This window comes from Egretta garzetta, unplaced genomic scaffold (assembly GCF_000687185.1).
Source record: "Egretta garzetta isolate BGI_Z169 unplaced genomic scaffold, ASM68718v1 scaffold105, whole genome shotgun sequence".
In the NCBI taxonomy this organism is placed as follows: Eukaryota; Metazoa; Chordata; class Aves; order Pelecaniformes; family Ardeidae; genus Egretta; species Egretta garzetta.
Window position 1 is genome coordinate 1,328,222 of NW_009259598.1, and position 23,513 is coordinate 1,351,734.

At 44.2% G+C, this 23,513-nt stretch overlaps 1 protein-coding gene across 1 annotated transcript; it reads left to right on the forward strand.

Annotated features, from left to right (window-relative positions):
* The first annotated feature begins 386 nt into the window (after positions 1 to 386).
* Positions 387 to 23,462, forward strand: APOBEC2 (apolipoprotein B mRNA editing enzyme catalytic subunit 2). Its single transcript, XM_035893796.1, is given in 5 exon segments — positions 387 to 502; positions 2,114 to 2,320; positions 2,784 to 2,922; positions 12,588 to 12,748; positions 19,911 to 23,462. Coding segments are annotated over 4 exon segments (1,014 nt in total). The 5' UTR covers positions 387 to 502; positions 2,114 to 2,147; the 3' UTR covers positions 20,452 to 23,462.
* The last annotated feature ends 51 nt before the right edge of the window (positions 23,463 to 23,513 follow it).

A 23,513-nucleotide genomic window follows, 5' to 3' on the forward strand; every position in this document is an offset into this window, starting at 1 on the left:
GATGGAGCAAATCAGCAGAGCTCACATCCACGCAACGGGCATGGAAGCCCTGCTGTTATGGACCTGATCCCTCACGCACGAGCTCTTATACAATTACCATGTTCGTTTGTACACAAGACACTTTAATTTATACCTTGGCATGCCCAGTGCACTCCCAGAGAGATAAAAAGGGGCTTCTCTGACCTACGGACAAGATGTTTGTCCTCAAGCCAAGCCAAGAGCCTCCGATGTCGCATCTTGGTGCTGTCTGGGCCCAGAAGCCGGTCCTGCCCTCCGCACCGTTGCTCCAAAGCCCTTGCAATTCTTGCCCCAACAAACGTGGGCTCTTTTGTGTAATCTGATGCAGCCACAGCCGCCGCACACACCCCCTTTTTTCTCCTATTTAGGTAAAACTCAGCAAACTATCTGTTCCATGTACAGCAGCACCAGCATTAGAGACAGAAGGTGGCCTTGGATGTCCAACCCTTTTTCTTCACGAGGGAGAGAAAGGCAGCAAGAGACGGTAAGGGTTTTTTTACAGCTCCTGCCCCATTAAGTTACAACAGCTGCGAGACAAAATAAGGTTTTATAACGGCGCTGTGTTATTGTCCACCCTCAAGTTACTTCTGCAAGCTATCGGATTCATCTGGCGACTCCAAAGGGGTTGGGAGGAGGGAAAAATCTACTTTTCCCATTTAACTTTTCTGAAATGCTATGGAGGACCCAGAACTCAGCTGGTGCTGTTTTACACTTTAAAAGCAGGACTAACAGCTATTATTTTTCTCAGTGTTCGGCTGATTTTCTGGTTCCATAGACACTTTAATAGCGCTATAAATCGCCTGGTAAAGGAATTGTTAGTTAGAGACAGTGTCTGGGGTATTTGTCCCTTATTGATGTGTAAATTGGCTTGTACTGCTGGCGTGTGTTTCTAAAGATGAATGCTTTGTAGCGTGATGATAATAATAACAATTAGCATAGGATATAGCAAAGCGTTAATTGAATTAAAATCCCAAACAGAGATGCCCGTGCCGATCAGGCCTCTCCTCCAGCTCCCTGTTGCTCAGAGTGCCAGGGACATTTCCCTGGGTGAGGGAACTTTCTGTGCCTGCTTTCCTCCCCTTGCATTGCTAAACACCAATCCTCCCCGAGTGCATTTGCTCAGGTACATTTTCCGCTTCTGCTGATAGCACAAAACTGCTGTGCTCCTGACGACTCCTATGCGTTATCCCCGACGAATGCTAATTTGAGTTTAATTCCTTAATGGATCAAAAGGGAAGGTGAATATAGAGACCAAAGGAAGGAGGACGGAAGACTGGCAGGTCCAGAGCCCTTAAAGTATAATGGCAGGGGAAGATACGGGACAAGAGAACAAAATGCTAGATGTTATCCTTATCACCACTCTCTTGTGTGGGAGCATAATGTAATTATTAAAGTAAATGTTCCTTCCTCTTATGCAAGAGGAAGACCATGAGCAAGTTAAGAAGCTGCTCCTGTGCCTCAGTTTACCTGCTTATGGAGATGAGAAGCCACCTCTGCCCGCTAGGGCTGCAGGGAGGATTAAACAGGGTTCACCGAGGACTTAAAATTTGCTGTAAGGATGTTGCTTTGTTATAGACCTCATTTAAAATATAAATCCATGGGGAAAAATTAGATGAAGTCAGAATGGACAGGGTTTTCTGGGCATGACCTGTCTGGGTTTTCACGTTCAGAATGGCATGCAGAGGAGAGATAACGGCTCTGTCGAGATGCGCAGTCTCTGTGAACTTGGTGTGCTTGACTTGGGCACTGGGAGGAGGAATGATAAAAGTAACCGCAGTCTTCTCTTCCAAGAATACAACTGCCTTAGCTGAACCCTGGCACACAAATATTGTAAGAAGCCATGAAATAGCAGAGCCACTTTGCTGGATAGATCAAGGGGAAAAGTTGAACCGTGACAGAAGTAAGGGTAATTATTTCAGAGATGGGGAGGTGGGCAGAGGGGAGCCAGCGGCAGAGATGAATACAATGTTCAATACTTACCTTCTACCTTCTGCCTTAGAGACTAAAGTGGGATACAGGCAAAAAGCTTGAAAGGTCAAAGTAGGAAAAAAATGTCCTTTAAAAGTTATAATCAATTATTGTTTTTAACTTACAGCAGGGAAAAGGCTACCTCAAGCCACCAAGGAAGGATGTGGGTTTCTACTCTTGTTTTTACTGTCCTGCCTCACATTGGAGGCTTCCTTAGCTGGTTCTTTAATCGAAAAGAAATGCCTGTTTGGCATGAGAAGCTGAAAAAGCCTTCATGGTGTCCACCTTGCAAAATACTCTCTGTTGCTTGGAGTATCCTGTACACTGTCATGGGGTAAGTTCTGCACACCGCTGCCTCTCTCCTCCTGCTGTTTCTGATATGCAAAAGAGGAGCCATTTCAAACCCTTTTATTTGCTTTTGGGATATCCCTGGTACCTGGAATCAGCAGGGCACGTCAGGTACCTTTATTCCCAGCAGATGAAGTACAGCCTGAGCCAAATTCTGAGCTGAGTTCCTCCAATTCACACTGCAGGCAACGTTTTTGGCCAGGGACACAGCCCGGGCTCGGCTTTGTAAACAGATACTAAACACAGCCACTGCCCCGGGGAAGCTGTACGAGCCACGCAGGTATGAGACAGGCGATGGGCTTGAGGGTAGCGAGGGACACGGATGCAGCTGTAGTGCAAACACGGCTGCCCTGCAAATCCCTGTTGCAAAACAATCTTACATGAAAAGACTTTGTCTGTATTTAGGATTTACTCACTGCAAACCACTAAATGCGTTTCCCTCTTCACAGCTATGCCTCCTACCTGATATGGAATGACCTGGGCGGCTACAGCAGCAAAATTATCATCCCACTTGGCCTCTACGGGGCTCAGCTGGCCTTGAACTGGGCTTGGACGCGCTTATTCTTCCGTGCACGTAACCTGAAGATGGTAATGTATCCGGCCATCCATTCATCTGCTGGAGGCTTGTTTGCTGGTGTCCCTGCCAGACGGGTTTTGGGGCTGTTTGGAGGTTTTCTAACTAGCATTATGCAATTGTAAAGAGAGGAGCAAGAAGAGCTTTTGCTCAGGTATCGTTCAGATGCTGCACCTGGTTCCAGACCACGGTATCAGTCCCTTCCACCCCTCACCCTGCTCTTGCCATGCAGATAGCCGGCCCGACCAGAGTGGGGTGGGAGATCAGGGAGTCAATAGTCCAGCTGCTGCACCTCCTAGTTAAGGATTCGGGGTTAGAGATAAGCCCTGCTGGGAGTCACACCCTGCACCGGCAGGCAGCAAAGTTAGCATCCCTGGGGGGGCATATTAGCTGTGAGCGCCTTATCGAGCAAATGCAACGCACTGCAGAGCCTGTTAGAGGATGTGCATGAAGGTAAGGCACGGCACGGCAGAGGTGGACCTGTGATATATTCAAAACGCAGCTCCCTGAGGTGCTGGAGGTACTGGAGGTGCAGAGTGGGACTTAGGTTTCCATCTGAATTTTGTCACTCTGTAGATGAAAGGTACATTTAGAAAGTTTAAGCGGTGATAGCTATCAGTACTAACACGAGCACGTTTCTGATCCGTCCGTTTTGACATTACCAATAGAAGGGGGCACTGATCATCATGAATGGTGTATTAATCTGCGGAACTCAATAATGAACAAAAAAAATTAACATTAGTCTTGGCTCCTGGGGTTTAGGATGGCTCTAGGTGACTTTTCAGTGCTACTCCTCCCCCATTCCCATTCCATCTCACCACCTTTAGTAGGAGGGGTTACAGCCATGCTGGGGAAGACTGCTGCCTGTTCCCAAAAGCAAGCCCCAGAGTCACTGTCCTCTCTCTGCTCCAGGCACTGGTTAACGTCCTGTGCTTGGACGGCCTGGTGATAGGCACGGTGTTCTCCTGGTTCCACATTAACAAGATAGCAACGCTGCTGATGGTGCCTTACCTGGGCTGGCTGGCCATAGCCACTTATCTCACAATCCGCATCTGGAAGGACAACCCCGAGGAAAAACCAAAAAAGAATGAATAAGAGCAGGACAGAAATGAAGGCATTTTGTGTAACTAAACTATGCTGATGTGAACCAAGATCTAATCATCTGTGGGATTCCATTTGGGACAGGCATGAGAACATGCCTCCTCCTCCCACCTTCACCGTGGTTGTGTAAAAGAAAGAAAGGTTTGTGCTGTGCACCCATGGGCTCCTTTAGAGAAACTGTACATCCTTAACCTGGGAACTATTTTCTCCAGCACTGTTGAGTTTGGGGCTACAGCTGCATAGAGACCTTAATGCTATCAGGTCAAATTCCATTAGGCAAATTAAGACTTCATGATACGGGCATAATTCAGAGTACCAATCCTGGACATCCCTCAAAACTGCTACCATTCCCCCAGAGAGCAGAACTTGTTCACACCCATGGTAAATCCCATCTGGGACCAAACAAAAATGCCCTTCACTCATGCACGCCAATTTTTAAGAACTTACTTGATTTTTTTTGCTATTTGTGCTGTTGCTTCATTTTCATGTATCACCTGGTTTGTGCTTTATACCGTTAACTTTTTATCTGTCAGCTACTGAGCAAGCAGCAATCAGTCTTGTTCTGCTAGTGGAAGGAGACTGGGCACTTTGACTTCTATTTGTGGAGTATCGTGCTTCCTGAGTTCCATGCTCCAAGATAAAGCAGCAATGATTAGAATGCAAATGCTTCTCCCAAGAGGAAATGGCTTTCTTCCACCTCTGTGTGCTATTTCTCATCAGAAAAGAAAAAATGAGCATCAGTGCCTTTGAAAAAAAAACCTTAATTTTTTTTTTTTTTTTAGTACAGAAACACAAGAGCCTTTGTAAAATTCAAGAACTTGCTCAGAGTGCCTTGAAAATTGTAATTACATGATTGGCAAAAAGCCCCATGACAAGTCCATCGGGTGCAGTACGGGTATCTCATCCTGGAGTCTTTCCATTCCTGAATATTATTAATCAGGAAAGGTTCCAGAGAAATGGGACCAAGCCACAAGAGAATCGGACAGAAAAGGTGCATGGACTGGCCCTTGTCCATCCTTTATTCTAGCTCTTGCCTTTGATAGATTTGAACCTTTGATGTTGCTGTATATAGAGAATATTTACTATTGTTTTTTAATTGATAGAAGTAATGTATGTGAAGAAACGTGGTAGCTGGATCTTCTTTCTGGCAGCTGACTGTAGATTAAGGTGGGTGGGTATACTTGCAAAGAGGGGGGTAGGAGGGCTCTTAGCTGGGGATGTAAAATAAATTATATTTGCTTTTAATAAAACCAAGCTGCTTTTGTTTGGAGAATAAATAAATCCAAGTTATTCTTGTTTTACTGGTTTGGTTTGCAAAATTTCTAGGGGATCCTGTCTGGAGTCCATGGCTTGTGCTCTGGCTCCAAAGGGAAGGGGATCGGCAGCAAGGCCCTGCCGGGCTCCGGCGGCCGGACTCATTCCCGGGTGTGTGTTAGGAGTAAATGGGCTGTCTGGGTTTTGAGCCTAAAGGTCCCAAAGGTTCCTTCAGCTGGGGGACCTGCACACCGGAGACACGCTCCCTTGGGCACGCATCCCCATGACAGGCTCCTCCGTTACACTTCACCCTCAGCTTCAAGGTAAGGAAGGTTAATTCTCGGGTTTGGGTCCTTCCTGAGTCACATCAAGCCAGATTTTTAGAGATGCTGAATATTCCCGGGTCCCACTCACGCAAATGGCAGAGCTGGGTGCTCAGCGTGACTGAAAGCTGGGCCCAAGAGAAACAAATGCCAGTAGCTGAGAGCAGCTGAAATTTGTCGCACCTTTTTTAAAATTTGGTCATAGATCTTGTGCTGTCACTTTGATCCCATCCATTATTTTTTCCTTCTAGCTCCGGGACACCTTTGCACAGGACTGCTGCTGCAGGCAGATTGCTGTAATCTCCCCAGTAAAAGCTGCAGAAGAACAGGCCATGGAATAGCTGCGGCTGTAAGCAGGAGCAGGACTATAAAGCATGAGCATTGCAAGCAGCGCTAGGAAGATCATAAGCTACTTTAAAAAAAAAATCCTATATATTCCAGGGCTTTATATAACTGTATGTTACCACTGTGCTTATTTACAGTTATGCCTCGTCTGTGTCTTCCACAAAGCCACATGCCAAAGGACAGGAAGACATAAATTATTTCTTCCTAAAAAGAAGCTAATAGCTGGGCTGGAGATTCAATTCAGTGGAGTTAAGAATGATTTAGGGCCCTGAACATCATCATGCCTGTCCTTCACTGGTTAGCATGGCAAAGGCAGGAGGAATAGCGATGAGCAGAGCCACCTAGTGAAGCCAGGAGGGATCAAGCAAGTCTCTACAGTGACCTCTGCTTTTGAAAAGGGGAAAAGTATTATTTAAATCACATTTAAGTTGGTGAGCCTAGATCTGGTTCAGACCTGCAATACGTTAATAGCATTTCCAAATTAAATACATGGATGCAAATTTGATCAGCTTTCATAAATCAGTCCTCTTTCCCCCTCTACCCATATTTTTTCTGCAGGTAAAGGAAAATCTGGAATTAAGAGTAACAGATTTTTTTTGATCTTTTGATGTTTGCCCTCCCCATTTTCCCAACAGGGGGGGGACCAGCTTGTTCTTGTCTTCATTTCAGTTCCTCTTCCTTCCAGTCCACCTCTAAGGGCACTGATAGCTTCTCTTTGCTACCGGCATTTTCTTGCAGGCAGCAAAAATAGCAAACGTTCCTATATGTGATATATACAATGGCTTGAAATCAATTGACAAAGTTAAATTCAGCAAAGCACCCTCTTTTATTAATATTTAAAGCATCATTTAGTATATTTGCTATTTAAACAGATACACTAAAACCCCTTGGGTAAAAATAACTTTAATGACATTGCAAAGTCAACCATCTAGAAAATATTTCAGCTATATGGTGCAGTGCAGACCAAAATCAGCTTCCGCTGTTGTGCATCTGGAGGAGCCCTGGTCTCCCATCAGTGCTGTGTAACGGGGCTTGTGCTCCTGGTCACGCGATGCCTGGAAGAAGCACGAGGCCACGCAGCCCTTGTCTGGCTCCGTCCCTGTGTTACAAACAGACCAAAGGGAAGAGGAAAAACCGAAACAGAGGGGTCCTAGAAATTTAAAGCACAGGTAGGAACCTGCCTTGCTAAAGTCTGTGGAATGCTGCCTCTGAGTGAGAAAGGGGATTTCACCTGAGGTCTGCTGGGCATGAGCACAGGGCTCTCCCCCCTGCCATGCACCATCTTCCCAAGGGTGCCCTTTTTCCCAGGGGATCCAGAAAGAGCACTGGGATGTTTTGCTTATGGCAGCATTAACCAGGCGGCAGGCAGGCTGGATCACCTCAGCAGGCATGCAAGGTGTTTGTCTAGCCCCCCCAAAATTAGCTTATGGAATGGATATCCTCTCCCACCCAGCGTCAAGGAACATTCATAGCCCACGACGGGACATGTCGCGGTCTACATGATTCAAGCAGTGACTCAGACAAAGGCCGTGCATTCGTGACAGCTTTCATGGGGTCGTGGCATTTAGAGAGAAGAGCCACCTCTCAGATCACCATGTCTAATGATGATCCCTCTCTTCAAACTTCAGTCAGTCTTTCCAGAAAGATGTATTTGATATTAAACTGATCGTTACATTTGATCTTAGCCCAAAGGGCACATCCCCAGCTGCTGGATACGCAATATTTGTGCATAAACAAAATCTTTCTGCCTTTCAGTCCAGCCTCTTTTCCTAAGCCCTGTCTCATTCAATAATTTACCAGCTGTTCCAGAAAACACTCTGGCTTCAGCAGTAAGGAACTTTAATTGATTTGCTGATGTCTGGAGAGATGTTAAAATATAGAGTCAAATGCTAGAGAGGATTTGCTGCTGTGTGCATGTAAACTTCAGAGAGCTGACTACAGGCCAGCAGCTCTCCCACCACCCCTTCGTTAGCACCGAGTGGTGCAGGATATAAATTCCTGTGGCTTTGAGCACCTGCAGCATGGCTGGGGCTGACCTTCCCCTTCAACTGCTCCCAGTAAAACTGCAGCAGAAACCCAGCAGGAAGGAGGTTGTGCTGCTCGGAGCTGTCATTAACTTGCAGTTGGGCTTTGAATTAATCAGCCAGCCAGCAGGGTCTGCCAACAAAACAGACTCCTTCCCAGCTCTGCAGCAGCACGGTACTGGGTGTGCAAGGGTTGGGGATCACGGGCCAGGCAGGCCCAGGCTTTAGGTGCGAAGATAAGGCAGGCAAGGAGGCGAGAGCATCGCTAATCTCTGCCTGCACCACAGCGCACGTCAGCTCTGGGGTAGCACCTTTCTCGGGGAGCTACCATCCCGCACAGAGGGACATAGGCACTGTCCAGGTCGAACCCATGGGATGCTGCAGTGGCCAACACCAGTGTTTCCTGCCCCTTCTTAAGTCTTGGCATTGTGGTCCTGCAGCAGGAGGAGAGAGATAGGTGAGAGCCTACAGGAGCCAGGGAAGGAAAGCTGCCTCTGCACATCACTGTCAGAGTGTTTATTTATTTATCACGTAACGGTAGTTACAGCTGGAAAAAGCAGGATGGGGATTGCTGCCAGACAATGTATCTAGGGAGATGTTCTGTTAGTGCCACCAGCTGTCCCCTTGGAATAGAGAGCACGTCTGAGCCATGACTCATGCAGCCAGTATCTTATTTCACTCTCACATCTATCCAAAAATGTTCCTCCATCCCGAGAATGCAATAAAAGCCTCCATTTCCTGGCAAGGACTTTTGCAGCCAGGTCTCTTCTACTGCCCCTTTGTGCTCAGGAAAGGAAAACAGCCATTTTAACTTCAGGAAAGTAGCTCCTGCTGCAACAAGAGGAACAGCAGATGACCTGCCTGGGAGATAGGACAAGGGGATACAGCACTCTCTATGTGAGATACTTATTTAAGATGGGGAAAATGTCATCAGGTTGTTCAGAGATGCCTCTAAAGTCATTGGAGAAACTCTTCTGGACTGGGATGGATGCAGGATCGGACCTTAATATCCAATACTCCAGCAAAGCCAGAAAGCTTCTCCTGGAAGAGGTGGTCATCTTAGCCTTGCCTTGCTAAGCCATCACCTGTGCAGACGGCTCTTCCAATCTTACTGCAGGTTGGCGTCCCTGTGGTCTGCTCCTCCCCATTTCTTCATCTAGATCTGCTCAGGCATTCTGGCCTCGATGTCCCAACACAGTGAAGCCAGACCTTTTAAAATAGAGGGAAACAGACTGCCAGATGTTACGGGACACATCTATTATGGGATGGAGAACAGGCTCGGGCAGGAAACCACAGCTTGGATTTGTGCCACTGAGACTGAGTCGGCTCAATGGCCGATCCTGTGGCTGCGGTGCAGGGTTGTGGTCACTCCGTTGGAGGTTTCCCCACACACGAGGTGCAGCTGCTGAAGAGGATGACCTACGAGGGAAGAGTCCGCACTACCAGCTGCGTCCAGCATGCTGGGTACGGGGAGAGGCCACGGGGCTCTGCTGGAAACGAGCACAGCTTAGCCCTTGCAGTGGGGGAGTGAACGGGGAGAGGCGAGGGGTTGATGCTCATTGAACCTGCGCGAGACCTGACGTGCGTGCAGATCTCTTGTGCCTCTTCTGTGGCTAAACAGCGACTCTGCTGTGCAGGGCGCTCTGAGCAGAACGGAATTCATAGTCAACTAAATAAACCATTAAACCAGTGGGGAGAGGGGCAGGGTGGAGGGAAGCCTCAGTAAAAATGCTGGTTGACAAGTGCAATGATTTTAGTTAACTAAAGTGCCATTGGGAGGTCCTTACATGAGCCTAGTTGCATCCCTGGCACCTCTCAGCACTCGTGCCCCAGCTCCTTCTCTGAATTAGCTGATGGAAAAACCTTTCCATCACTGGCTTCAGTCATTAGGCCCATGCACGCACCCTCTTGTACACACGTGCACACTTCAGGGGAACCAGGGTCAGTTAAAAACAACCGAAGAAAATTGATCAAAGCTTTGATTCCTATGGCTCTAACACAAAATGTCAGATTGACAGCAACTCGGTGGTGCCCCTTTATATTTTTGGCGCAGGCAGGCGCTGCAGGGGGGTGGATCATGACTATTTAGTGCACTGCCCTAGATGGAGCTTCGAAGCAGCTGGGGAAGGGCTGGATAGAGGTAGAGTCTCAGTGCCACATTCCTGAGATTAGATTAGAGCTCAGCCCTGAACCCTGCAGAGGGGCCAGCCCAGTGAAAGCCAAAGGCTGCAGGAAAGATGGGACCCTAGCCGTCAAGAGCTTCCAAAAATAAAGAAAAGTGGGTCAGAGGGACTGAAGAGGGGCTGGAATGCCTCTTTAAGCTATACGGGTAAGAAGGAAACAAGCTGTCACTCATTAAGAGAGGATTCCCATCCCCAAAATCACTGCATGAAATGTCAAAGGTGAGTGTAATTGGACAGCGGAATTGGAATTTGAGCATAGTTACCATGCAAGAGGAAAAACACTACACCTGCCCTCCAGGAAAGTATTTTAAGCTTAAAAATAAACAAAATTCTGCACCATGAAAATGAAAGATATATGTTCCACGGATAGGATGTCTTGGAACTTGTCAAATCCTTGATTGCGCTGTTGTCACAATACTCTCCATGCCAGCTGTGCCAGTCATCAAATAAACAACATCTCATCACTAGCAAACAGTGTGGGAGTAATAGGGAGGGGGGGGCTCTGTCCCCCAAGCGACTGCATTGCACTGCTGTTACTAATGAAAAACCACAAAGGATATTGCAGCACAGAAAGGCAGGCTGTTGTTAGCAAGGGGGCTTGAAAGAGTAGCCAGAATAAATTATCTGTGATAATATATTATTTATTATCTATGATAAAATTATCTGCCCAATGGCATACATTTATTTCACTTTGTGATAGTGCAGACCCCTCTAAAGTTGTAAAGAGCCGAGTACAACAGTACCACAAAGACTGAGTTTGGCCAGGAAGCAGGTATTCACACCTATTTAATTTCTACAGAGTACAGTTTATCCTCCTCAAACTAACAGCAGGTTTTCCACTAAGTACAGACTGAATACTTGATCAAATATAGCTTAATATTTCATATTTATCCAAATCTTGATGACAGTGGGTTCTGAACTAAGTGCAGAACCTAAGATACTGGAGATTTGATTTCCAATGCGCTTTGGTCAAAACATGAGTTCTGCAGAGCTACACGTTTTCCATTTACTTTCACCCTCATGGCATAGCAGGATTAGTCTCTGGGAAAAATCTTACTCAGGTTTTCATTAGGCTTGGCTCACATGGGATTTATACAAACTTTAAATGATATCAATTTAGAGTGAGAAATTGGAAGAATTTCACATAAGCCTGAAGAAAAAAAAAAAAGGAAAAAAAAAAGAGAAACACCCCCCCCCAAACATATAAAACTCTTTTTAGAGCTCATGTGAAAGCTGCATCACCCCCAAACATCCTTCTAAGTTACCACAGTCTTTTCAAGAAATCTGCTTGATACGCTGCCGAGCAAACCAAACATCCCAACCTCGCGTCAATAAAATCTTTATAGTCCTTCTCATATCTCTTTGTACGAAAGGCAGGTTCCACACCCACACTAGTTCAGGCAAATCCCAGCAAGTACCTTACCAGAACGTCTCCAGTACTCTGTCCTCGGCACGCTGCTGACACCAGTCCCAGTTATTACTGCATAACCACACATACTTCACTTCTCATCACACCTCCACCACCGGCTCTCATCTGTCTGATTCTTTGGCTCCAGTGCAACCACTCGTCCAACATCTGCATCCCCCGCAGCAGCAAAGGGGAAAGAAATACTGCAAGAATCACTAAGCCCAGCAGTTTTCAAATGCTTACTCTCACCTAGCTACGTTATCCCTCCCAGTATACTGGGCACTTTTCAAACTTTTAGGCAAAGGAGGGAAAAAATACAGAACCACAGGCAGATGCTCAGCACATGCACTTGGAATTGCCCTGCATCAGAAATACTGCCCCACTGTGAATCATAAAATATCTGGGAGAAGGTTCTGGTTTGCATTTGCACCAGTATGATCTGACACCAACTTCAACAAGCAAGATTTCACCCTGTTCAGCTCCTGCTTTCAGTGTCCCTGCATGGACAAGCAGGTCTCCTGCTCCTCTGAGCACTCTTGCTGCCACGCTCCAGGTGGCCCATGAGGCCAAATCCATCACCATTGGGGATTTTTCAGCAAATCAAATGGGGACTGCTCCTTTCCCCTCTTGTCTGTGCCAAAACAGTGGTCCTTCAAGGTCAGCAATATAATAAACTGGCAAAAGAAGGTGGATGGAGAAGGTGCCAGCTATCTGTCACGCTAATGGATAAATAGATATGTATGCTTCCAGGATTTTCCATCCGTTGCTTAACCCGCCCATGATGAAGTCGTCACTTAATTTTAAATTAAAAGGGGAGCAAGAGGGATTGCTACAAAGACCTAGAGAAAGCAAGGGAAGGAGGCGACATCTGAGAGCCCTGGGTCATCCTACCCCATCCAGCCTCTATCTTTGCTGCTTTGTTCCATATTTAGCTCCTGACAACTGTGCCTAGTGCAGGAACTCCCAGCTCTGTTTTTCCCTCCTCCCTCTGCTGTCTCCTCTCCCTTAGAACTCTCAGAAATTGCTCTTTCTTTTTCCCAGCGGCCATAACTTAATACCCCTATACTCAAGAAGATGGCAGAAAAGCAGGAGGAGCCCAGCAACGCCCAGAACGGTGAACCTGACAACGCAGAAGAGGGCGAGGAAAAAAAGAAGAAGAAGTTGAAGCGGGAAGACCTGCCACCATTTGAAATTGTGACAGGGTAAGAGGTTACGATGTAAATATGAGGGTGCAAGAGAGCGAGGTGGGGATGTTCAAAGGTCTCTGCCTCAGCTTTTATGATGGGTAATTAAAGATGGTATCTTCAGCCAGTGCACGGCTGAGTATTCTTAAACAATGCAAGTGTGGCTTTCATTAGTGTGGGATTTTGTTAAAAGTTTCGCCGAGTTTTACAGAGGATGGATTCACACCAGGCAGCAGATGAATCTGTTTGTTTTATACGAGCAGGTCTGTTTCTATAGCTTTGACTGATTCCCTTAGGGTGCAAGTAGTCCCTCTGAGAGCAATGGGATCACTTGCCTGATGGTAGCAGGATGGAAGATACTGGCCCTTGATGAGCACTGAATATTGATTTCTTGGTGTGATCAACGGCTCTTGTCTGAAAGTTTCTTTATCTGTGGATTAGGAAAAATACACCTGCTATGGCTGATTTGCTTTATGGACCTAAGGGATAGATTTTTCAAGAGAGCTAAAAGTCCACATTTACAAGGGCTCCACACCCACAGCTGGACCTGGACTTTCAAAAAAGCCCAACCCGCAGAAAGGCACCAGAACAACGGGCAGTTTGCAAGACAGCAAAGCAGCAAACAGCTCCTTTTGCTCTGGTGAGCCTGGCCTTTGAAAAAGGCAGATATAACAGAGATCTGCTAGGAAGCTGAACTCTCTCAGATATAATGGACAGCTGTAACTAGAAAAAAAAAAAAAAAAAGTGTAATTTGCCGTCTCTAAGCATTTCAAAATGCTCGTTGTAGTAGTAGCAGGATGCCCTATGTAGTTCTTTCCTCTGGTCTTTCTTAGCAGTCACCAAGGCACTGTTCCCAGAGTGTAAACCAAACCCATGATTTCTTCCAGCTGCTTGAATGTAAAGCTCGGGCCAGACTCTTAAAATCCCACTTGGAATCCTTATGCCTGTGACATGGTCACTGGCAAGAAAGATTAAAAAAAATTGAAAAAAAAATTAGCTGGCATTTCTGAAAACAATGCATGAGGCAGGACAGCACCTATGTCTGATCTCACATATTGGGTTACATCCCTGCACAGGGGTAAAAAAACCATTTTCTTCTTAAAATATGTCTGCTCTGAAAGATCACTTCTTGGGCTGGGGTCATTTGCAGCCTTTGGTCTCATACAGAATTATAGAAATAACAGATGTCTGGTAGAGCAGTGACTTTTAAGAAAAGCACATCCTTCTGCTAGGAAGAGAGCTAAGATGCCAAAAATTGTTTATATAAGCTATTGGACCAACACCACATATGGCAACAACTTCCAGGCACTTAAGACGTGCACTAAAATGAATCTCAATGAGGAAATTGGATTCTTCAGCCCTAGTGCACTCGACTTGCAATTAGAAGTCTTCAAACTTCCTTGGCGACCCCAACGACCTGGATAGGAATTGGTGTGCTAATCATGGATGAAAAATGCTTTCTTAGTGTTACCCTGCAATGAAATTATTTGACAAAATGATAAGGGTATTGCAAATTTGACAGGACTTTCCATTCTGGAAAGGCAGCAGCAAGAATGTGAGGATGACATGTGCTTGCAGAGGGAAAGGGGTAACAAGAGGAAAACTTAACGGGCTGAGGCTTTGGAGTGAGCCGCACTGCTGGAACTGCACCCGGGCAGAGAAACTCGAGTAAGAGCAGCAGGTGATGCAGGGAAGCCTCGAGTTAAGGTCTGTGCTATGGTATCTACATACGTTAAGCTGGTACCAGCTGATTTTCACATTCCATAGGCTGATACCAAGCAAGACAGGAGTTTAAGTTTCTGAAATGAAAGTACTCGGACATTTGGTGAGGGACCATAGAGCTGTCAGTTTGTGAGGATTTATACTGTCCTCATCATGGCACTATTTGGAAAGCACTTATAAATATCTGCTGAATTCCTGTAGGAACCATGACCAAATCTCCCCTGATGAGTTGTTTATGACTAATATGCTGGCTATTAAAGATAAGAATGAAGAAGTAAAGCAGAAATCCTAAAGGACCCTGAAAGAGGTACAGAAAAATCCAGCAATTTTTACTTTCATTTTAAGAAGTACCCTGTGAGTTTAGACTGTGCCTCAACCTGGTGTGATCACTGTTTGGATTTTTCTAATTATTTACAATTTTTCAGCCAATAAAGCCAGTTACGTGAATTATGAGCAAACACATAACTGCAACTGTGGAAGCACTTAAATTCAATTACACTGCATCTCAGTTTTAGTCCTTGAATTAGGGGCATCTTAAGACACATAGCCAAGCCTTCGAGCTGTTGCCTAGAGCCCTAAGGAATCTGGTTTACACAAAAAATACTCGGAACCTAATGACTCTGTTTAAGAATATTAACCCCTTTTTTGTCAACATTTGGCTCAACACAGTCCTGGTTAAACAAACCCCATCTGTGTACATTTCAGGACATTTAAGTAGATACATTTATTTACACTTTCTCCAGGGTATAAATGAGACTCCTTCTAGCAGTGATAAATCCTTAGTTCCTGTTACAATTGATCATTACAGACTTTCTGTAATCAATGAGCCCAGCATGAGTGTGTGTGTTTGTGAATACTTGTCAAAGAGCAAGCAAAAGGCCACTTATCAGCTCAAATAACCCAAGATCATTGTATAAATAGTAATTGAACAAATACTTAAATCTAAAAAATATGTCTGGCTAGTTTATAGCATTTTCTAGATAATCCCACATTTTTATTCTCTCATTAGAAGTTCTAATTGTCTTCTCCTCCCCAGCATGCAACAAGTTGGGCAGCTGCTGTATGCCTCCAGCCTACCTCGTTTCAGCAAACGTAAAAGCACATTATGTGTTTGGTCCAGGACCATTCTTACAGATGGAGGTTTCTGCCTCAACAAGTAAAAGAGGGATAATATTAGCATTTGTACACCACCCGTCATTCAAACATGGAAAAATAAGCTTGCCAAGAATTAGTCATTTACTCAGGAACAGTCAGGAAGCTAGATCTGAGTTTCCAAAGAAGTTGGCTTAGAGTTGACACAGCTATTTCAGGCATGTGTTTTGATGTTTAGTTGTTTGGAAAGAGTTTTAATCTACCCAAATAAACAATACAATTACAATGCTTCACTTTGAGATAAGTTATGAGGGTCACCTGCCAAGCATGCTGTAACCCAGAGGTGAGATTACGCAGCATACGACATTTAGGTATGTAAGCAGTCGTATGGTACATACGCCTTGTTCTTGCCCATTCTTTCACTGCTGAATCACTCACTACAGGGCTTTCCAATTACTCGGAGGGTTGGAGACACCTTGCCCAAGTCCTCACTGCTGGGAAGTCACAGAGCGAGGCCTCAGCTAAGCCCTGACAGGACAGAAATTTACAATTCACACTTGTGCCGAGATGTCCTCCCTGCTCTGGTTTACATGGGATTAAGCAGATTCTTGCTAACTAGTGCACACAGCTCATTGGGCGCCTATGTATCCATGATCCGCGAATTTTCCAAGCTCTCAGCCAGCTACTTACAGACTTGGAAAATGCCCTTAGCTTTGTTTATATTCTTTATCGGAAACTTATTAATTAAGCTGATGCATATCCCATGTTGCTAGGAGGACAGATTTAGGTGAATATCCCAGATAATCTTAGACAGACGCCGTGATGCTAAGCAATAAATTCCGTCTAGAAGGCCTGACTAAATACACCACTGAGTCAATACATCCTGGAACAGATCGCTGCAGTTCATCAAAACATACAGACTCAACCTCATCACTGACGTAACCGCTCTGCAGCTAAGGGAGTTAAATCAGGCATGAACTTCCATGTGACTCTGATGTGCTACCTTTAAATATGATGTTATTTTAAAACAACTTATTGTAGCCTTACGAAGTTAGCTCTGAAGCAAGGCAATGGGTGGCTTACGTCAGGCCCAACATAGCTGGACTTCAAAGAAATAATGAATCAAAGAATCATTAAATCATTAACCAAAGAACCATTCCTTATCTAGGATATAAAGCAGGAAAAGCACTATTCTTGGAAGCATGTGAGGTTTTTTTTTTGTCTCAAAGAACAACAGAAAGGAGTTCAGGGAATAAGAGGTACTATGCTAAATTAGAGTCTGATAACGCTCTTTAATCAGTGAAGTCTTGCAGTTAATCTTAAAGAAAATGAGACTCGCTCTAATAGGTAACTTTAAGTCATCTAATGTAAGGGAACAGAGGTCAAAATGCTACAAAAAGGAAGTTAAAGCAGCCTTTCTGGGTAGTTCAGAACTTGTGCAAGCCAGTGCAATTTTCCCTTTCTAGGCTTGTGCAAACTCTCAGTTGCAAACTAGAGAACCATAGACCAAATCCTATCAAACCAGCATGATTGATTTGCTCATTAATCAAAATAAAAGTCTGTATCCACACTGCTGCTTCCCGCCCCTCATTAACACACCTCCAGCTAAAACAGTAATAGCATGGAAGACCCCTAAACAGGCTTTTCTGTTAAGTGCAGATCTCATCTAAGTAGAATTGAACAATATAAGGGTTTAATTATATCGTTTAAGAAGCAGCTGAAAACCTGCTTTTAGTAAAATTTCTAAAGCCAAACTTGTACTCTAAACTTCCACTGTCACGACGCAATGATACGTGAAAAGAATTACGGTGGTCCTTGACTGACAGCAACAGTAGATATTCCCAGTGGAAATGCAATTCTATGAACAAAATTGTTCTGACTCGTTCATCTCGTGGCATTTGGAAGACTGATGATCTTCCGCTCTCAGTGCAAAGCACAACTGTGCCAACCTACCCGCATCAACTCTCACCCCATTTGGCTGCTACAGCACACGGATATTCCAAGTGAAGTTGTTCATCTGTAAAATCATGCTGTTGGGAAATCCAAAACAGAAGTGGGAACTGTTAACTCCAGGCCTTTTACTGCAAATCTGTGTAGCAGGCCCAAATGGACCCTAGATACTCCTGTAGTATCATAAAAAATTTAAATAGAGAGGCTGTTCTTTTGTGGTTTAACTTTCTCAAAAGCCAAAAATGCCACAGGACTTCGGCAGCAAGAAAATTTCCGGTTGCATTAAGACAAGTATGGAAAATACTGAAGATACATACCAGAGAAATTTCTAAAACTTTGTAAGTGGAATTCAACATTTAAGGAACATTGTATTTAAACTTACAAAATAACACAACTCAAGAATCTTGACAACAGCTATAATTTACTCTATGTATTTAGACAGCACACTATTTCCAATTCTTATCTAAGCAAAAAGCTATTTGCTTGTAGTATGTAGTGTAGTATTTGCAGCAGGTATTACATGAGGAATTCCTAAGTGCCTGTTCCAAGGTCTTTCTGTTCAAACATTCCTGTCCCAATTCCTCTGATTTACACAGAATACCATGCTATTTGGGGTGTTCCATGCAGTCCTAGCAAAGCCTGATCCATCGCACTCTGTAGAGACATCCACTAATTTTAAAAGGCATCATATCAAGCTCTTCACGAACAGTCCTTATTCCTGACTTGCAACCATCCCACATTTTCACCATGGCCCACACCAGCATTTACCACTAGCGAGCTGACAGTACAGTCACGCGTGGTTCTCACATTACGAAGTCAGCGTAACATTCTGATTTTGATTCTCTTCACTCTTTTCCATACCCTTCTCCTCCGCTGTCTCTGGAGACATCTTGTGAGGTGTTGCATCACAAATTGTTCTTTCTTCTCAGCAGAACGACGCTTTGCCACTTACTCCTGCAGCCTCGTTGCTGTCCACAGTTAAAATTTCCAAGAGTCTGAGGATCTCTCCTGACCTTTGCTCAGTGTACCCCCTGGAGAGGCCTGGCATTATAATCTGACTGTAGATGAGACAGGGATGAATGAGACACTTACTGTTTTACAAAGATTCGTTATTGCCTCGCTGGGAATATCAAGGTTATAGGTCCACCTAAAGCTCAGATGAGAGGAATACAATATGCCAGAAGGTTACTGGTGTGTAATAAATGAAACGTTGTGTTACTTTTCACTGTTTCACTTCAGCTTTGGCTACTCTGTGCAGTCTTTACTCCCACCCTTTTCAGCACTAGGCAGGTCACAGGGCATGTTTGACAGCAATATCTTTTTCACCTTTCCACCTAACATCCTTCAAGTACTCGTCCTTGTACTGATGTACTGCATAGTTAGATGCTACAGGGGGCAACCAGGAAACCACCATTAGAAAGTAACAAGTACTATGAGAAGATGCAGCTTTCCTTTTTCACCTCTTCGTTCAGCATTGCATAAAAGCTATACACAGTATCTTAAGGGACTGATTTTAACTTCCCTAGTAACAGCAGACTACCTTCTCTGGGTGAAAGAGAACTACAAACACATTACTCACTGCAATGATTCACTTTGGATTATGCTCATTTAGAAACCCAGAACGGAAGAGGTGCACAACATTAAAAAAAAGTATCTCAAGTTCATGAGTAATATCCATGAGACAGCTATCAAATTTCAGTGGGAAATACACTTTTTCGTAGCAAAGTTAGATTTTATCTCAGATGTTTTATTAAATCAAAGTCAAAACATAATCCTGCTGAATATTAGTATTCAGCTGACACTGGAAGAGTAAAACTAAAACACGTAAAAACTGCAACTAGTCAGTCACGCTTGCCTCTACTCAGAGGAAATCCAGACTGCAAAAGCACTGGGGGTACAACATTAATTAGAAATGCCAGAGTTATCATCCTAACAATTTAGGACAACAGATCCTGCAGATTAACATTGCAACACCACACAGAGAGAACTGTATTAATGGCCTAGAAAACAGTAGAACAGTGTATAGGTACATCAAAACTGGGAAAATGCCAATTGCTGTCCCTCCTTACCAACAGTAAATATAGTCTTAAGAAATACATTTCAGAAGCAAGTTCCTCTGCAAATACCTCAATGGAGGTACCAGAATTTTAACAAACTTGTACTGGGAATTTAAGTGAAAAAGACTAGGTAGTGAGAGCGGGCCTGGAAGCCTCAGCACGCAGCAAAACTAGCTGAATAGCTGGTAATGTAAAATGTATTTTCATTCTCCTATTAAAAGGCATCTCCTTTTAATACACGTAGAAATACAGCCATCACAGATGCAGCAACTTGTCCAAGATCACACAGGAACTAAACCAGTGCTGTAACGCTTTATTATCTGCCTCTGAGATGCTTCTCTCCTCTCCACTCTTTACAGGGAGCGTCTCCCAGCCATATTTTTCAAATTCCAGTTCAGGAATGTGGAATACAGCTCAGGCAGGAACAAAACCTTCCTGTGTTATGTTCTCGAGACCCAAGGCAAAGAGTCAGTGACTTCTCGGGGTTACCTGGAAGACGAGCACGCAGCCGCCCATGCAGAAATGGCTTTCTTCAACACAATTTTACCAAAGTGTGAATCAAGCCTCCGTTACAACGTCACCTGGTACGTCTCCTCCAGTCCCTGTGTGACCTGTGCTGATCGGATAACTGAGACCCTAAAGAAGAACAAGAACCTGCGACTGACAATCATGGTAGGGCGGCTCTTCATGTGGGAAGAACCAGAAATGCAGGCTGCCCTGAAAAAAATGATATCAGCTGGCTGCAAGCTGAGGATTATGAAGCCTCAAGACTTTGAGTATGTCTGGCAGAACTTTGTGGAACAGGAGGAAGGAGAGGAAGCAAAGGCTTTCGTGCCATGGGAGGACATTCAAGAGAACTTCCAGTATTATGAGGAGAAGCTGTCTGAGATTTTGCACTGAAGCTCACGTGAGTGAGGATTTCCACTTGGTCACCTAGCTCCTTGTATTAGTATTACAGACTCCTCTTTTTTTCTTCAGGCTGTTAAAGGCAAACCCCAGAGCCAATTTCAGTTGCTGTTACTCTCATACATACCCAGCTGGGTTTGCCTGTACCTGAAATACTGCAAACAATCCTAGGCAGTAACGTAGCCCTTCAAGGGCAGTAACACTACAGTGGGCTCCACCACAGCAGACATGCAATGGATTTAGTTTTTTTTCTTCTCCTCAGAGTAAACACCTCCAGGAATAAAGAATAAAAAGGTACTAGGATCACTAGGTGCAACAAGAATACCTCATTATTCCCCCCATGCACGATATTCAGAACGCATGTGGAAACAGTGGGAATGTAGAGCCTAGCCCTCTAGAAAAACAGCCAACCACTAAAGGAAATCACAGTTATCATTGCAGAATTCCCTTTTTTTTTTTTTCAGGGATACCACAAAGTCACCTATTTAAGCCATAAAACATGAAAGCATTTGAAGCTTCTAACATGTCTCTCTTTCTCCTTCCCCAGGACCAATTCAGAAAAGATCTACAGAGAGATGCGACAAGACTCGGACATCAGGGCCACTCCTGCTTTCCAAAGCCTGGATTCCAGCAGGATGGAGTACCAACTTCTGGAAGACTAAGCCCTGATGGACTACAAATACATATACAACACAGATCTTTGCTGTTTGGCGTTTTTTTTGGTTTATGTTGTTTCTCCCCCCCACCCCAAACAAACCCATGCTGCCTCTGCTGACAGGAAAAAAAGGCGGCAACATATGGTGTGGTTAAACCTTGAATGAAAGGGATTGCAGGGGACCTACAGGAAAGAGTCCAGGTCTCACATATTGGTACTATTTTTTCAAGAAAAGATCTTAGAACAAAGCTGCCAATTAGATAAATGTGTTTAGAAAGTACATACTTCATACATGTTAAAAAGAAAGGCATTTAAGGCAAAAAAAAAAAAGGTTTTCTTTCTCTGGCCTCCTCATTAATCAGAGCTGTGATTTAAATTAGGGCTAACTGGTCTGTGATGGAGCCCCAAGTACTTCATTTCAAATACATCAAAAACCTTCTCCCCTTGTTCAATGATGTTTGTGATATAAAACCGGGAAAAGCAAAGTGAAATAAAATTGGAAGTCACTGCAAAAGCTATAGCACTGTTTATTCCTTCTTCTCTATTTGCAAGAGGTCCTAAATTTAATCTGACAAGTGAGACATCCTGGGACAGCCACGTATGAAATATTTCGTAGCTGAAGTGCAGCATGACGAGAAGGGAGAATTACTATATGCCAAAAAAATTTCAAGAGTACATACAAGTGTGGGAGACAGAGAGAGAGAGAATATGGGCATATCACTTTCCATATAAAACAAGGCACAGACCAAACAAGGGTCACAGGGACACTCATCGGCTAAGAAACTGAGTCAGATAAGGGTCATTCTTCCAATCAGTTCTTCATGTTGGTTTCTGCCTCACTGTCACAAGCTAGAATGGTGCTAGAGATGCACACATAAAACTCCTGACCGCACCTGTCTCTTACCTCAGTCAGCTGCACTAAATTCTGGCATAAATTTTCAAGGCAGAAAAAACAAGCAGCAATGAGAACACCTTTGTGGAGCCACTGTGGGTTTCATCTCTTTGCCACTAGATTTAAAAAATGCAAATAAGTGTAAGGGCTAAATCAATGAGCAGTCTTGATGCCCGCTCTTGATCAGCTTAATACTCCAAGTTCCTATTTGTCTTACTGAGTTTATTTTTTTTTTTCAGTTGTGTACTTAGCTACAACAATTATCCACCAAAACCAAGGTTTATAAAGGATGGTTGACAAACAAGGAGAGTAATAACATGAAGCTCTTAAAGACACAGTCAGGATTTGCAGATCTGCATCAGCAAAGAAACCACACAATACAGATTAACCCACAAAGCTCAGAACAGAAAACGCTCCACCCATTCAATTCACAGTAAAAAGCAATAAGGACTCCTTTATGCCAAAAAAGTAACTGTTACGTCCCATCTTTTAGGTTTATTCAACGTATCTGGCATTTTTCTGCCATTCAATATGAAGTAACTCAAAAAGATTTGTTATTACGGAGGGTGGGGAAAACCAAACATAAAGGAGATGCAGACCACACTTTCAAAAATCAAGTGTTTATCAACGGTCTGATGAACTGTGACTAATTTGCTTTCGCCATTGGTGCATCAAACACCAACCTACATACAGCAGCTAAACTACAAATGCAGTAAAAAAAGAACTATGGAAAACAAACCTTGAGCTCCATACTATGACTTTTTACAGCACATCAGTCATTCACAGGTGTGGATTCTCAGAAAACTGAGCCTGCAGACTCTACCAATTATACACTATAGAATGCACCCACAAGGCGTCTTTACACATCTCCAGCATTCCCCCTCGAAACCCAGCTTTCCTCTAGAAGAGAGCCACAACACATACAGACGTAGGTATGTTTTTCAGAAGGACTGTGCTCTGATCTGACAGCAGAGTACTGACAAGCTATTTATTTCATGTTGACAGCATGATTCTTAGTGAGTACAATCTCGTAACAAAAAAATTGTATTTGTGGCAGGAACATAGAAATTAAATTTTTAACCCTGTAACGAACAGAGTAAGTGAACTCTATGCCAGAGATGAACATTGCAAAACTTTTGAAAAGTCACAGGGCTCCAAAGCTCATCATTATCAACGGCAACTACAAACCAACAAATACCTAAGCAACAGACAGCTCCAGTTTCACTCTGCACAGGAACTGTCAGCTTTAAGTAGAAACTCTAGTGCAGGCAGGTGGTCCATGGAGGACCAGTGACATCTGGTGGCTTGCTGGGACAGACCAGGAACTCCCAGAGCGTTATCACAGCACCCTTGCCTTCTTCACAGGCTCCCTGAACACTACATCCCAAATTAGCTGCTCTGGAGCCCTTTTTTTTTATTTGTTGTTGTTGTTGTTAAAAGCCACTGCTACTGACAACACAAGAGTGAGCCACGCTCAGACGAAGAATGTGCTCAGCATGCGGTTTCCCC